The sequence below is a fragment of the Petaurus breviceps genome, unplaced genomic scaffold (assembly GCF_028583685.1).
Source record: "Petaurus breviceps papuanus isolate PSGF00001 unplaced genomic scaffold, PetGlider_PUasm1.0 181, whole genome shotgun sequence".
NCBI classification, from domain to species: Eukaryota; Metazoa; Chordata; class Mammalia; order Diprotodontia; family Petauridae; genus Petaurus; species Petaurus breviceps.
In genome coordinates this window covers 2,649,401-2,665,537 of record NW_027185784.1, presented here as the reverse complement: position 1 = coordinate 2,665,537, position 16,137 = coordinate 2,649,401, and the positions used below count along the sequence as shown (strand labels likewise).

Sequence of the window (16,137 nt, the reverse complement as noted above, 5' to 3'; positions counted from 1 at the left end):
GGGGGGGGGAGAGAGAGAACTCCTGTTGACTATTCAGGTAATAGACTTTATCAACAACTTATAAACAATCTGTAACACAAAACTAACTTTCTGGTAAGAATTAAACCACCCATAATAACTGTTCAAATAACTTTCTTAGTCTACATAAGCAAACAAGTCAAAGATTTCTACTATGGGACTGTATAAAAGCAATGATTTAAAAAATGTTATTGTTGCCTTAGTTCTGAGTTCTTAAAAAGGACATGGTTTAAGCATTTCATATATTTCATATAACTTAAATACTATATTTACAAAATATAAAAATTTTTATCAAAATACTATACAAAATACTGTCTTTACATATTTAAACAGTGTCATTCCATACATTTCAAAATATTTTAACATCCAATAAACTTTTTTCTTCACAGATTTGTAACACTTTCAGGGATTTTTTTCTCAACAAAATCACATAGCTTAAGTACTTGGTATTAGTCTATGAATTTCTGTGTCTAATGGCTAGTTATTAGGATAACATTGATTTCTTTTGCAATCCATGTGTTTAGACTACAAAGATACATTAAAATTCAAACTTTATAACTTTTTAAAAAATAGATTTCTATTTCCCTTTGATACCAGCTATATTTAATAGGCACCATATTTTAAGAGATAGTCTATCTTTCCCTAATACTTTTGGTAATTTGTCCTTTTTTAAAGTAATGAAAGGGTAAATGCACTTAGGCCACTTCCATGAACATATTTACAGTTTCATTTTCCAGGAGCTCTTTGTAAAGCCTTCTTCGAAAATACTGACAGATGTGAGAACATCCTTGCTGAAGTGCTTTGTTGCTGTAAGCAATATTCTTTTAAAAAATAGTTACAATATCTGCTTGATCAAATTCACATTTAAGCAAATTATGCCAATTATGGGTCGTGTCTCATCATGAACTGACATCTCCACGGATCTGTTTCTCTTTGGAGATACACTTTATCACTTTTTTTCTTGGTCATTGTCCCCTCCCCAAAAGTCATCTAAACGAAGACAGATGAACTTAAACATACATTTGCACAGGACAGGTGTTTAATATATGTTTGCTGAAAAGAACCTTTGGAATTCCAGGGAAATCCACGTCAAGGAAGTGTGAACTTGTTTTTAATTAGAAGGAAATATTAGAGACTAAAATCCAGACATGGTGGTAGACCTGATTCAACTTCATTAACCTTTCCCTTTCAGAAAAAAATATACCAAGTCGGTTATGTTTTGGTTGTGTCTCACCCCGGGCTTTCGGTGATGCTGGATGGAACCCAGGTTATTTGCAGGTGTGGACATCGGTCATGCTTTCACACCTCCTGCAGCGAACGTAACAGCACCAGATAAATTTGCATTCACACCTCTCCACGTGCCTGACTACGTGGGTGTTGTAACCCCTCCCACAGCACAGGAGGTTACATCCGTCGGCTCCTTCTGAAGTGCGGTTGCACTCTCTGCCCTGCGTCCCAGGGATGCCCAGTTTTCGATCCTCTACGCAGTAGTTGGGCGATTTGTTAATGTAGAGAAGATCATCCTTGCGCACTGCTATCTTTCTCTGGTCTTTTTCTCTCCTGCGCATCTTTCTTTTCATTTTATCCGAGACCTGCACGCTGTTTTCATACTTATCTTTTAAAAAATGACCAATCTTCTCAAAGGGAGACATGGTTTTCCAGCAAGTTTTCACAGCACAGGAACCTGAAACTCCATGGCAGCGGCAGTCGACTGACATCAACTTGGCTACTGCCTGAAATCAAACGGGAATCATGTTCAGACTTTACTTGAACTTCCAGAAATTCCTGTCTACAACTAAAATCCAAATAACCATTTCTTCCTGTTTCACTTATCCAGGCAGTAATGGAACTATCTTTGTGCATTTCTTAGACACTCTTTAAAATAGGATTTAGGTTCTCTTTTAGAGCAAGATCAAATCCCTGTAACTTGACATTAGTGGACTGGACTGGACTAATAATTTTTAGACAGCCCCCAGAAAGTATAGTTAGGGAACACTTTGCTCCAAGGTTCCCTTCTACTTTTTATAGCAACACACAAAAACACAAGAAATCAAATAAAAGTAATCAACCTACTGCCACAGAAACTAATAGTTTTATATCTTTTAAAAGGATAAAAAATTACATAGGTCCTAAAAATTGAACCCATTACATTTTCACACAAATGATAATTTCGTCCACGAAAAATAATATTGAAATATTTGCTGGTTAATGGTCTCATTTAAAAAAAAAAGGTGTTTATAATACACAGCAAAAAGTTTTGGGTTTTTTTTTTTTTTGACAGCAGACGTGGTAGGGAAAATATTCTCGGGAGACAAGTAGTAAATCCATGTCCCATCTTTTAAACACCTTTATGTTTAACCATTTCTATTATTCCTGTAGAAATACTTTCCATTCCCCAATTTAAATGTAACTATTGCTTCTAGCAAATCATTTGACGTTGATGGTTTTAATCACTAGAGTCACTTTACACCAGCTAAAGATACTGAGGTTTTGCTCACACTTGCCAAGTATTTTTGCATTCAAGAAAGTTATTCCCCACTATCTTCAACTAGACAAGATCTTTTTTATTCCTCTCTGAAAATGGAACAAATGATAACAAAAGCAAATGGAAGAGCATTTTAGCAATACAGACAGTCCCCAGCTTACACATGGGTTGTTTCAAAAGTATGTATGTGCGTCTGTTGCTTGGAACCCAGAAGACATTTTACCACAGAAACAAGTGTTTTAAATTGTGGTCAGCTTTCCCTGCCAGCTCAAAAATATCCATTTAGCCCCTAATCTTCCCCACCCCCACACACACCTTTGGTATTTTTAAACAATTTGTCTGTCCCAATATTCCTGCCCTGCCCCTGACCAAAAAATCCCCAACAATAATAACTTGAAAAATACAGAGCTGCACAGAGCTTGTTCACCACTTCTCAGAAGGTGAAACAACCTCTAAAGTTCACAAAATTAAGGCACTAACAGAAATTTAGGACTTAACCATCACTGTTTCTGTATAAAAATTCAAAGTTTCAACTCAGGATTCTGTGCACTCATTTACAGTAATGAAGCCTGGCAATAGTTGATCTCCTTTTGGTTTGGATTTTTTTTTTTCCTTTTTGGAGGACAATTGGGGTTAAGTGATTTGCCCAAGGTCACACATCTATTTTTTGTGTTAAGTGTCTGAGGTTGGATCCAAACCCAGGTCCTCCTGACTCCAAGGCCAGTGCTCTCTTTACTGTGCCACCCAGCCACCCCTCCTTTTGGTTTTTACATGGGCCTATAGTCCTCGAGGCTTTTTTGCAGGCATGACTAGGTCCTGAGGTATATCCAGCAACAAGAAGGGAACACAGATGCTTACTTAAGTCTGGTAAGCTGTGCCCAAATTGACCCAAAGGAAGTCAGGTGAGGTGGTGTGGATAGTTAAGTGCAAGTCTATCCCCACTACAAAAAAATATCACAAAGTATCTATGTTTTCTATTGGGCCAAGTAATCATCATTAAAAACTTGGTTTTGTTTTTTTTTCTTTTTGTTGTTATAAGCTTATAGATCTCTTCTCAAAATCATGTTTTTAAATGCATAAACTAAAATACACAGTATTGATTACAATATATATATATATATATATATATATAAATTACATTGAAATATGTTTAGAAAAAGTCTGGATCCCAGGTTGAGATCTAATGCTTTCCAGTTCTGAGAACTAAACTGAGCCCAAACAGACTGAGAAAGAAAAAAGTAATCTCAAACATTGCCAACCAACTTGTGCAATAAGAGTCAAAATAGTGTTTCGATATGAAATTAACTCTAATATTGTGTGAAATGTGCAGTTAGAATTTAGTCTGTGTAGTTCTAGTTTTTCGTATACCAGAACCTACATTTTCTAGCCAGCAAATTCTAATAACCAAACTACAAGAGTTTCCTTCATTTCCCAGAGGATGGCAGAACAAAATAATAAATCACTAGGAATAGTTGTAGACATAGACAACATATTTAGAAAAATTTAGAACTGTTCCATCCATGCAATAACTTCAAAATCACCGGATGAAAGGAGCTCGAAGTTTCAATTCCATTTAGATAAGGAATTTCTCATCTGAATTGCAAAAGAATGAGATTAACACTTTGATCTTCTATAGGCCACTTAAAGGTTATAGGCCTTATGAGCTGTGTAATCTTTCCTAATTAAACATTATATTCTACGGAGATTGCATGATTCAAATATTGGTAGGCAGTAATTTGGAGCATATCGTAAGTTGCAGTGGTAGTATTTCTCATAAATAATAACATCATTAAAGGATCACATAGGATGCCGCCATGGTGGCATTGGAGCAGGCTTATGTTACATAAGCTTGAGTTTATGTAACATATATGCTTAGAGTGAGAATGTTACATACACATCACTTTCTTTTATTTTCTTTCTTTTTTTTTTGCTTTTTGGAGGGCAGGGCAATTGGTGTATATATATGTATGTATACACACATATCTATATCTATATCTATCTATATGTCAGGTGTCTGAGGCCATATTTGAACTCAGGTCCTCCTGACTCGAGGGTCAGTGCTCTATTCACTGCGCCACCACATATACATCACTTTTTAAATTTGCAAATTATTTAACAAAATAATGGGAAGGCATTCAAACACCTCACAAATTGAGAGACCTTTTCTTTTTTGAGGTGTAGACTTCATATCTCTATAATTTCCTCTCCACAAAGATCATCAACTTATCCACAATATATAGTCTGAGAGAGTTGCCTAGGGTCATTGAGAATTTAAGTTGACTTTGTTGGTGGTCGCACAGCTAGTATGCATCAAAGGCAGGACTTGAACCCTGGGCCTCTCTGACCATAAGGAGGGCTATCCACTGTACCACACTACCTCATACAGCAAAGCTGGTTAATTTGTGAGAAGCTTAAAAATATACATGATTGAGTCTTATTAACTTAGAGTAAGGCATACTCTTTGATGGGTCTTAAAGGCTCTAAAGTAATTTATAGGATGAAACATAAGCTTGCTCCAATACCTTAATGGAACTTAGAATTTAGTTTTTGAAATTTACCCAATAAAATAATGACTGGGCACATGGACAAATTAATATAGTCTACATGTCTTACGTGGTCAGATGTTGTTAAGTACCTTTGGTTTATTAGAAGAAAAGAACTAAATAAATGCTAAATAAAGCCACTTTTCAGAGCTCATAGTTGCAATCCTAAGAATCTATAATTATGGGTTAAAACCTGTTGATTACCACAAGCAGCTCTATCCTTGGGCCTGAATGCCACCTCCCTCTGTGATGCCATAACTGGGGACGTACACTGAGGAGCAGAGTGAAGTCTCATGAAAGGCCTTGTACAGTAAATCAAAGAAAAAAAAGCCACCCAAGAGACCCTCAGTAAATAACAACTGATTGATATATTCAGCTGACTGATGGATTTGGGTCATCACTACACTATCTCTCTCTCTTTTTTAAGCAATTGGGGTTAAGTAACTTGCTCAAGGTTACACGGCCAGTTATTTCTGGGTGGGGTGCCAAGTATCTGAGCCCGGATTCGATCCCAGGTCATCCTGACACTGGGGCGGTGCTCTTACTCACTGTGCTATCTGGCCACCCCACTATCCCTTGATATTACATAATTAGTCTTCCTGATTTCAGGGAAACTTATTTAAAATAAAATATTTTCTGTTACCTTTTCTTAGTTACAAAGCAGTCTTTATCTTCATATTTTCTAGCAAGTACAGAGGTAGAAATTCCTCTCTTAAGCTGTTAACAGATATTTTCTAGCCTCTAAAAAGATTGTATTTCAGAGTCTATCCACAGCCAGACTTTCACAGCGATGAGATACATAAAATATTATTTCAACTCTCATTTTACTACTTAATCCATCTTGAACTAGCAGCTTCTAACTCTTACCCCTACCCCCATCAACCTTGTCAGGAAACCTTCAGTAGTGCTCATATTAACTCCTTAAAGTGGCATTCAAGGGTCTTTGATATTTAGATCCAAGTACCTTTCCAGGAGTATCTCACTCTACTCCCTCTTCAATGCTGTATCTGTGCCTTTGTGAGTGCCACTCCTCATGCCAAGCATGGCCTCCCTATATCTCCACCTATTGAAATCCTTCCCTTCAAGGCCTAATTCAATTGAACCTCTACCATAAAAACTTCCCTAATTTGCTAAATAATAAGTGATACCTCCCTCATTGAATCTCTTATACCATACTAGATTTCTACATACTTATCTTAAAAAAAAAAGCAACCTATTTTTAGTTTTCAACATTCACTTCTATAAGATTTTGAGTTGTAAATTTTCTCCCCTTTCCTCTCCTCTCTCCTCACCAAGATAGCATGCAATCTGATATAGGCTATACATAAACATTCATATTAAACATATTTTCACATTAGTCATGTTGTAAAGAATTAGAACCAATGGGAGAAACCATGAGAAAGAAGAAACAAACAACAACAAAAAAAGAGAAAATAGTGTTCTGTGATCTGCATTCAGACTCTATAGTCCTTTTTCTGGATGTGAAGAACATTTTCCATCATGAGTCTTTTGGAGTTTATACTTATCTACTTGCATTACGGTTATCCCTATACACACCTTATAGACTGACAAACTGTTTTCTCTCTCTTCCCTCCTTTCCCTTTAGACTATAAGTTCCTTGAGGACAGGAATCATGTCTACTTTAACCTTTTTATTGCCAGTGCTTTGAACACAGGAAGTAAGCACTACTTAAATATTTGTTGAATTGAGGGGCTCTAGCAAGGACAAAATCCACAACAGTTACCCTTTCTTGTTTGAGGGAGATAAGGAGAGTCAGCTTGGTGTAACGAAAAGAATACTGGATTCCAAGCCAGAAGCCCTATTTCTCTTTGCTACTTATTAGCTGTGTACAACCTTGTATGAGTGATTCAAGCACTCTGAGTCCCAGCTTCCAAATCTTTAAAATGAGGGTAATAACATCTCCCTTAGCAACCTTATGGGTTATTGCGAAGAAAGGGCTTGTAAATGTAATATACTATAGAATATATTGAGCTATCATTATAGGGGAAACATTTTTAAAAGGAAGGGTAAAAAGCACAAAAGAGATTTATTTTCTCATTCCATAGTTTACCACCTGCTGAATTTGTGTGGCAAATGATATGGAAAGTGGAATTTTTAATAACTTGGAGTTAACCAGCTTTCAAGGATTAACATTCAAAAAGCTTTCACCCCATTTTCTACAGATTTGGAGTGTCTCTTACTATGTCTATTAAGTAGGGGAGTGGTATTTTTATTACAGATTATCCTCAATTATAATAAAACCACTGAATTTCCATAGGAAACGACCTAGAAATATTTAAGTGGAATATATAATATATAAATATACACACATATGCATGTACATATGAATGTGTATAATATATGTGTATCTATATATTATACACACACATATATAATCATTGTACCACTGAAATACATTTCATCCCTATACACAGCAGGGGGCCTAAAAAAAAGAGAAGAAAGCAAGTAATAATAGAAGTAGTGACTGACTAGAGAATTCATCCTCCACCACCAGATTTGTATAGTATATTTTATTCTTTTAAATGGCTTTCTCATAAATTCTCATATTTTATCTCATTCAAAATTCACAACTTTGTGAAAAAGTCATAGCACATAGTACACATAGTAAGAGCTCAAGACACATTATTAGGTGAATCATCACAGGTTTTATGGATAAAAAAACCCACCTACCCACACCCACCCACACACACAAAGCAAAAACAAAGACAAAAAAGAAACCCTAAAGGTTACTGTTTGTCATTTGCCTTGGGTCACACAAAAAATGAGGGACACTACATATTGGGACTGTAATAATATAATTTTAGAAAGCAAGAAGATTCTCCGAATGAAATTTCAAGAACTAAGGATCTTACATCCAGGAATGAGATGTCTGGTTCAAGTGAGTTTTTATGTCATGTACAGAGAATTTTAAACAGTGGGCCACTTAATGATAAATAATAAATTTTGAAAATAAAGGATGTCACGGCCTTTTTTTTTTTTTTTTGCCAGTAACTCCAGAGGAGAATAAGCAACTGAATGAATTTTATGTGGTTATGTGCAAATTCCTTTCTCTACTCTAGTTGAGTTGTTAAGGTTTATAACGATATTAACAGAGGAATGTTTTGTTAACTATTGCAAACAGATGTGTGCATTTTGGTGGAACATTTCTGAACTTTGAGAGGGCAATTAAGAAGTTGGCATTTCATCCATGGAAGTTCCCTGTATTTTGCTTTGGCCAATGTGAGATGAAATGTTTTGAAATAAGATAGCAAAGACGCATGACTAAGACTAGAAAACATAAATACAGGATTGATAGAAGCAGCTCAAATGACTGAGGAACTTGTCTCTCAACGCTGATTTGATGGTAACATTTCTGACAAGAGTGTTGCATGCATGACCAGCAAATTTTGCTAATAAATTTAGGTCCATTTACTTGTTTAATTTTGAAATTTGACAGTTGATTCCGTTTCCATCATAAAAACTTTAATGTGAGTTCATAAAGTGGCATGTGCCATTTCTATTCCTAGGAGTCATTTTGTTCTGTTTCTGTCTGAAGAAACATTTGGACCTGCTGATGATTTAAACGCTCATGTGTCGTTCAGCTAGTTATCTTAACTATTCTTAAATTCAGTCAATGAACATTTGGGGCCTGGCCCTTCCCATTTTCTGAGTTACTCATCGTAAAACAAATTATGGGGTAGGGAAACTTAAAAGTTTATGAGGTGGACATGGGAAGAATGGAAATATCCTATGCACACCAAAAGAAATACCCATAAATATTCCAAGTCACATCATTCCCAGAAGTACTGCCCCTGGAAGACATCATATCATGCTATTGGCCAATCACTGCCTTGCAACATTATTCTTGGAGGCATAACTTAAGGAATGGTGTCAGAAACCTAGTGGGATTCAGAGTATTTAAGGTCAGCGGTTAGAAAATCATCTGTCCTACTCATAGCACAACTAAGCGCCAGTACCCACATTTTTGGGAACATTTCCCTATATTTTAAGTCTGGGGATTTTGAGACTGAGGAAAGTACAATTGAATGCAGACCTTAAACTCTGGTCTGAAGAAGATACCTATTACCTTAAAATCCTCATTGGCAGTGCTGAAAATTGAGTTGATTGTCCTTTCACTTAAGATAATAACTTGGTAATTTGTTTTATCCTACCATTTAAAAGGAAACTATAAAATGTAATTTGGATTCTAATGTATTAGCTGTACTTTAAGAGAGATTCAAAAAAAGAACTAAGTGTCTATATTCTCCCCCCCCAAAAAAAATTATGCAACACAATATTTTATGTGCTTTAATTTTTTATGTGGCTAGAAAACTGTGAAAAGAAGAAAAATTGCTATTGGCAAAACCCCAAAGCTTACGTCTACAATACAGTGAGATTTATGTGTGGGCTGAATTATTTTTTCTGCAGCATATAACTCTCTTTGGCACAATAACAACAAACCTGATTACTATAATTTGGGAAATAATTCAGAAGCTTGTTTAAAATAAGCAGAAGTAGATTAGGATTAATGTTGAGGAGTACATTCTTAAAATATATATGTAGATAGTAGATTAGTATCAAAATGAACATTCACCAGATCTAATTTTTCCACATAACTTAAAAAAACAAAACATAAAAACAAAGTAACACTAAACCCATTACTTTCCTCATGGAGATATATTTCTATATCAGAATTCTTTAGGGTTTTTTTTTATTGCATTGATCTGAGTTCTAAAGTCTTTCAAAGATGTTTTTCTTTGTAATGTTGTTATGTGTAACTTTCTCTCCTAGTTCTGTTCACTCTTATTTCAGTCTCAATTCAGAGACTAAAATCTTTTTAGATAGACAGAAGTATTTCAAAAATTTGTTCTTGGTTACATGCTTTATCTTGCTTATTTTGACTGAAAGATTTAGCATTTCAATGTGATTGAATTTAAAGAAGCTAGCAGTGTGACTGGGGATTCTAAGATATGTGAATTTCCTTCATTTTCTTAGCATTCATAAGCCAAGTAAATTTATTTTACTCCTTTGCACACTATTCTATTGGTTATTAATTGTATTTTAACTTTTCTTGCATTTTCTATGCTAGAAAAGATGTTCTTTCTAAACCGAATTGTATTAAAAGTGAAGCCACAAATATGCCTGCATACGTGTGTATCAGTCTATATCTATATCTACATATTATTCATTGGAACTAATTTGTACAAAATAAATCTTTCATGAAAAGAAAGAGACCCAAATATTTATAGCAGTTCTTTTCTAGTCAACAATGGAATCTAAGGGAGTTACTACCTGCTAGGAAATGGCTAAACAAATTATGGCATATGAATGTAATGGAATATTATTATTACATAAGAAATGATGAAATGGACAGTTTTGGAGGAAACTGGGAAGACCTATGAGGACTGATGCAGACTAAAGTGAGTAGAAGTAGAATAATTTATACAATGAAAATACAGCAGAGAAAAACAACTTTGAAAGACTTTAGAACACAGAGCAATGCAATGTTGAGCCACAAGTCCAGGAGACTATAGATGAAACACAATACTCACCTCCTGCCAGAGAGAGATACATCTTCATGCATGGCCAATGTGGGGATTTGTTTTGCCGGACTATGCATGTTTATGATGAGGGTTTTAGTTTTTTGTTTTTGTTGGTGTTCCATGGTGGTGGAAGGAACAGTGGGAAGAACAAATTAAAAAATATTTTTTAAAAATAACTTTTTTTAGATCAAGGAAATTTCTCTTTAACTCTGATGTTAAATGGAAAAAAATTAAACACATATTTTATAAATATTATTTACTAATTTTCTTATGACATTTTGCAATCTGAATGAAGTGAAATAATATAACTTACTGATTTTGAAGTTTTTTTTTAACTCAAAATAACTCAATCCCTTAAATATAAATTGTCCAGAGACAGTAATTATTTTGAATCATATTTATTTTATTTTTACTTAAAAAAGAATGGCTATGGTATAAAAGTAGTTTTTGTCAAAGACCTTTCCTAAATGTTTTGACTTGTTTTACTTCATGTCAATTCAATAGCTACTATGGGAGATTTATAGTTTACTAGGGGATTAATCAGTAATCCAAAATGATATAAATATGCAATGATTTTTATGGACCAAAGTCATTGCTAAAAATGTCAAAGTAAACATTCACAAAGAGTTTTCCATGACTTTAGAAGAATCACTGTGAATATTCATGTAATTCAGCAATGTTGAGGCGTCTAACATGTACTTCCAACTCTCGGTGGATATGAAGATATAAAATGAAAGGAAAGCTTGTAGCATATTTTACATGAAGAAACAAACAAACAAAAAACTAGGGCTCAAGTACTGGATAAATGAGGTGGTTAATATTTAAGGCCAAATCATGTTTTTTTTTTGTTTTGTTTTGTTTTTTACAAAGAGATTCATTGAAGATTCTTATAAAGTGTGCACTTCATAGATCATAGTAAAGTTTGGGCAGACAATTAAACTGAAGAGCTAAGAATCCCTGTGGACTGAAAATCAATAAGAAGTAATGATAAAACCTTCCTTTATTTAAGTATAATCCACTGGAAAAATCAAATTCAATTTATTGAGCTCATGCAAGAGATGTAATGTAGCTTAGTAGAAGAAGCACCTCTCCAGTGAGAACCAGAGGACTTGAATATAGATACAGGTTAAAGTGACTTTCCACTTTCTGGGTTGTTTTCTGTATCGTAAAACTAGGAGACTGAATCGAATGATCCAAGGTCTCTTCTGACGCTAAGATTCTATGATCAATGTTTCTGAAGGGATCTATTTTGAAAAGCAAGGCTTATGTTGTACTATGGGAAACACAAACCCCACAAAAGTAGCAAATATACCTAGAAGGGCACATGTGCCTGAAACAAAAACATGGCTATTTTAGAATACCATATATCATTCATGCCTTAGTTTCCTTTTTCTCATTGATATGATCTCATTTACATGGAGCCTAAACTTAGCCTCATCTTGTAAGCTCTTAAATCATTTTTATTCTATGTCCTAATACATACCTGTCTCCCAGCTTCGTTATTATGTAGATTCATTGCTAACAGTTTCCCATCTTTTCCAGTGGTGTTTTTGGTGGGGACGTCCAGGAATTTTCTACTAAACCACATGCCATACTGGATGTCATCAGAGCAGCCACCCCAGTGCCAACCTTCAGTAGCTGAGCCACCATTTTGCAAGTTGGTGTCACAGGAGCACTCTGTCATGTTCCCTGCACTACATGATCTTGTCACTGAATGCACCAGACCTGCTGCCATCACTGCATAGATAAATGCTGTTTCTTTGGTGCCTGGGACAAAATAAAGGGGGATTATTCAGTTAAAAAGTCATTGAAGTACATCTCTGAAATGGGTTTCCTATAAGTTCTCTCCTGGAGGAAATGCATTTAAAAGAAAATGACTTATCTTTATACAAATGGTGCCCAGGAGAGTACATTGCATATGTGCTTAATGCTTAATAAATTATTGTGTTAATTTAAATTGGGAAAAAAACAGTTGTAGTAAATTTAATATTAGAAATATAGGATCAGAACAAAAGATTTCCTTTTGCCCTTCTCTTTAAAAAAAAAAAAGAGACATCATTTATGAAATTCCTCCACTTTAAAAGGATTTTCAGGATCAAGTAAAATTACTCCTTGGTTAGAGTCTTTGTAAATCAGTCTTTTGTCTGGTTTTAGTATTATTCTTTTCAAAAAAGTGTTCCAAGGAAGTAAATTTAAGCAATTAACACAGTACTCAAAACATAGTATTAATTTCTGCTTGTTAAAATGAAAAGAACTGTGGAGAAAATACTGACTATGTTTTTGCAATATCCCAAACATTCCAATTTACCTTTCGTTTTAATCTAAACACACACTGCAAAAACCAATGTGATTTTTTTTAAAAAAACAAACCTGTATGCAAAAAAATGAGGTAAAAGTAAAAGCCTCAACTATGTAATTAAAAAAAAATATGAAATGACATTTATTTCCAGAGTAGATTTACTTTTAGGAGATGGCATGTAAACTGGGCCAAACATCATTGGTACTATGTGAAATATTTTTATTTATCTCTTGGATTATGCATTTTATTGATATTACCTAATCTGAAACTGCTAGAGGCATTACAACATTGTATACAATTGCTAGCTTATTTTTAAGGCAATGCTAGATGAGAGATGATAACTTCTGAGTGTGAGTATATCTAACAGTTGCGGTAAATTGTTATGGAGAAATAAGGAGGTATGGGGGAAAAAAGATGTTTTATCATACCTGCCTTAGTATTAACATTAATGCCACTAACAATACTTGGATAACTACCTACCTAAACATTTAAAAAATTAAAAAAAGGGCCTGCACAGATAGATGTTTTTCATGTTTTCACTTTTAAAATTTTATTTGAGTAAAAGCAGTCTATCTGCAGCCCAATTAGACCCTTGCAACAATGAATTGCTGACATTTCTGAAACTGAAGACCACATATGTGGTGGTTATTTTCTGTAGGAGCCCCTGCTGCTTATGAAGGCGTGTGTGTGGAGTCACATGGTAGAACATATAAGATACTTACAAGTGATATGGGGTGGTGGTGTAAGGAAAGGGTAGGATGTTGGTGGGGAAAGATCAGTAGCAGTAGGATGAAAAATAAAACGGTCTGAAGGAAAAGGCACTACAATCTATCCTTGGGACCCACTTTAACGAAGCCAGACATCCTCATACCTTCGTTCTCATAAAGTCATAACGCAACAGAAGGGCCACTGACACTTTTTAACTCTCCCACAACTTTTCCCTTGGAGCTTGTGCCTGCCCAGCAGGGAATGAAAAGGGAGAAGGTTAAGAGAAGACAACTCCTGGAGTGTTTGGGATGACTTTCCCTAACCGATCTTCTTTATTCTCTAAGCTCAATGCCTGGAGGGATGGAGTCTGGTCAGCTGGGGGGGGGGGGGGGGGTGGCCCTGCTCTGATTTTGCCACAATTACCCACTTGACTGGGGCTCGATGCGTGGCACGTCTGGGTAAATCAAAGCAGATGGGGAGCAGCATTCTCTGCGGCCTACATCATGTTTCCCCAGCTGGTCTCAAAAGACAGCGGGAGACCGAGGGGGCAGGAGGGAGGGAGAAAGGGTCGGGACCCAGAGAAAGAAGTCTTAGTTTCCACCCAATCCAAAGGTAGGAAGGCAGAAGGTCGAGGGGTTGGGTCGGGAGGACGTTGAGGACAGTGAGAACAGCTTCACCGCCTCAGTGCCCACGTCCAGAACTAGGTAAGGAGCCCCAGCCCTGGGGGCGCACCTGCAGCTGAACTGAATACCCTGTCATATTTCAGCTCCCTTCCCGCCCTCCATCCCCGATTCTCCGGGTCCAGAAGACAACGCAAACTCAAAAGTGCCCTTTCGGGAAGCCAGAGGAGGGATGCCTGCTCCAGCTCCAGCTGCCTCCGCGACGTGCCAAGCCCGCCGGTTCCCTGGGGAGGGGAGAGGCCGAGAAAGAAGAAGAGCAGGTGGACTCACCGCTGCTCAGTTCGTAACCGAAGAGAGTGGCGGTTCCGGGCGAGGCTGCCGGGAGCGCGGCGGCGGCGGGGGCAGAATCAGAGGCAGAGGCAGAGGCGGCGGGCGAAAACACCTGGCAGTTCCACCGCTCATGTTTGAACTGGCTCTTGCACTCTTGGATACCCAGTCGTGCCCCTTCTCGGATGCTGGGTAGCAGATAAGGTTTCCTTTTGCACAGTTCCTTCTGACGGCCGCTCAGAGGCAAGTTGGAGCAACCTAGCTTCTCTGGGACCCCAAAGGAGGCGATGCCCAGCCACCTGCAAGAGATGGCAGTACCCCCCACTGGTGTAAGACACGCACAATCAGTCCCCTCATTTGTCCATCTCCCCTCCTGAAGGGGCTTACCCGTGGCTCCCAGATGAGCCACGCGTTCTCCTGGCCAGGGGGTGCCCCAGTGCCCGGTACCTTTTTTTTGGCAAACAATCTGCCTGGGAAGTACGTTCGTATCTCGGATTCTCCACCTTCTTACCCATCCCTCCCCTCCTCTCTCATACTCACATCCAGTTGCCGTGGACGCCGCAGGGGAACAGGGCGAGCAGAGTTGCCCACAGGACGCAGAGGCGAGGCAGTCCCGGGAGAGCCGCTCTGTCCATGGCCACCGCATCGAGTCCCTGGGGCTCAGTCACGGCCCGCTGACGCTCCCCTTTGCCTGTGAGCCCCAACGAGGTACAGCTCGAGTTCAGCCCAGAACGACAAAGCTGTCACTCTTCCCCTTAACCCCAGCATAAATAGCCCCTGTGGCTTTCTACCCTTTCCTTCTCCTCTTGCAAACGAGCAGTCTGAAGGTACAAAGTGACTTGGGACCCTCCTCCTTAGCTGGAAGGAGGGGTCGTGCAGAGGATAGGGAAGCGTCCAGTGCTTCCCAAGGTGAGAAACTTGTTTGATCTTTTCCCCTTTCCATCGTCCCTTCTCCTCCTTGCCTTCCCCTCCCATCCTCAACTCGGGGCTAAATCCAGGCTTCCGATTGGTCCAGTTGCGGTTGCGGCATCTCATTATCCCAGGCGCACAGGCTCTCATTGGCTGAGCCCAGGTCTCTGCGGGGTGGCGCTTTGGGAAGGGCCGTTCGCCGACTGCGCGTCCCGGGGCAGCGGTGCTTCGAGTAGTTCAGACTGCGATTGTCACATCCTCCTTCGATGCTTGGAGTGGGGAGGGGATTGTTTCCTCTGGCGAACTGATGGGGGCGTTTTTGTCTTGGCAACTGTGGGTCAAGGTTCGGAGGAGGCACAAGCATCATTGTTTTCCACCCATCCCACTCTTACTTCTGGTCCCTTCGCCAAGCCACGGGGTGGAGTGGCTGAAAGGCTGCCCTGCCTTGCTTTCTTTTCCTCCTCCTCCTCCTCCTCCTCCTCCTCCTCCTCCTCCTCCTCTCCCCCCCCCCCCAGCAGGCTTTCTGATAGGTGCCAAACATCCCTGAGCTCAATAGATCGCTTAAAAATTAGTGAATCAGTGAAACGTGTTGTGGAATTGTTAAGGCTAATGGTAAAAAGTTGTCAGGTTTTAACTTTTGGTTTGGTTTATATTTAGTGAGGGAAAAGATGCCAGCACACTTAGC

At 38.1% G+C, this 16,137-nt stretch overlaps 1 protein-coding gene across 1 annotated transcript; it reads right to left on the bottom strand.

The window, feature by feature from the left end:
- Nucleotides 1–25: 25 nt before the first annotated feature.
- WNT16 (Wnt family member 16) lies at nt 26–15,875 on the bottom strand. The gene is made up of 4 exons (XM_069087092.1): nt 15,084–15,875; nt 14,547–14,842; nt 12,073–12,356; nt 26–1,751 (listed from the first exon to the last, which is right to left on the bottom strand). Exons 1-4 carry the CDS (start codon nt 15,176–15,178, stop codon nt 1,287–1,289), a joined length of 1,140 nt encoding a protein of 379 aa, XP_068943193.1. The 5' UTR covers nt 15,179–15,875; the 3' UTR covers nt 26–1,286.
- Between the last annotated feature and the right edge of the window lie 262 nt (nt 15,876–16,137).

Bases quoted from the DNA above. Each gene is read 5' to 3' on its own strand.
- WNT16 (XM_069087092.1), bottom strand. From the start codon at position 15,178: ATGGACAGAGCGGCTCTCCCGGGACTGCCTCGCCTCTGCGTCCTGTGG. The intron at 12,357-14,546 runs GTGAGTCCACCT...ATTTTGTCCCAG, and splicing joins CGGTTACGAACTGAGCAGCG to GCACCAAAGAAACAGCATTT. The intron at 1,752-12,072 runs GTATGTATTAGG...GTTTGATTTCAG, and splicing joins ATAACGAAGCTGGGAGACAG to GCAGTAGCCAAGTTGATGTC.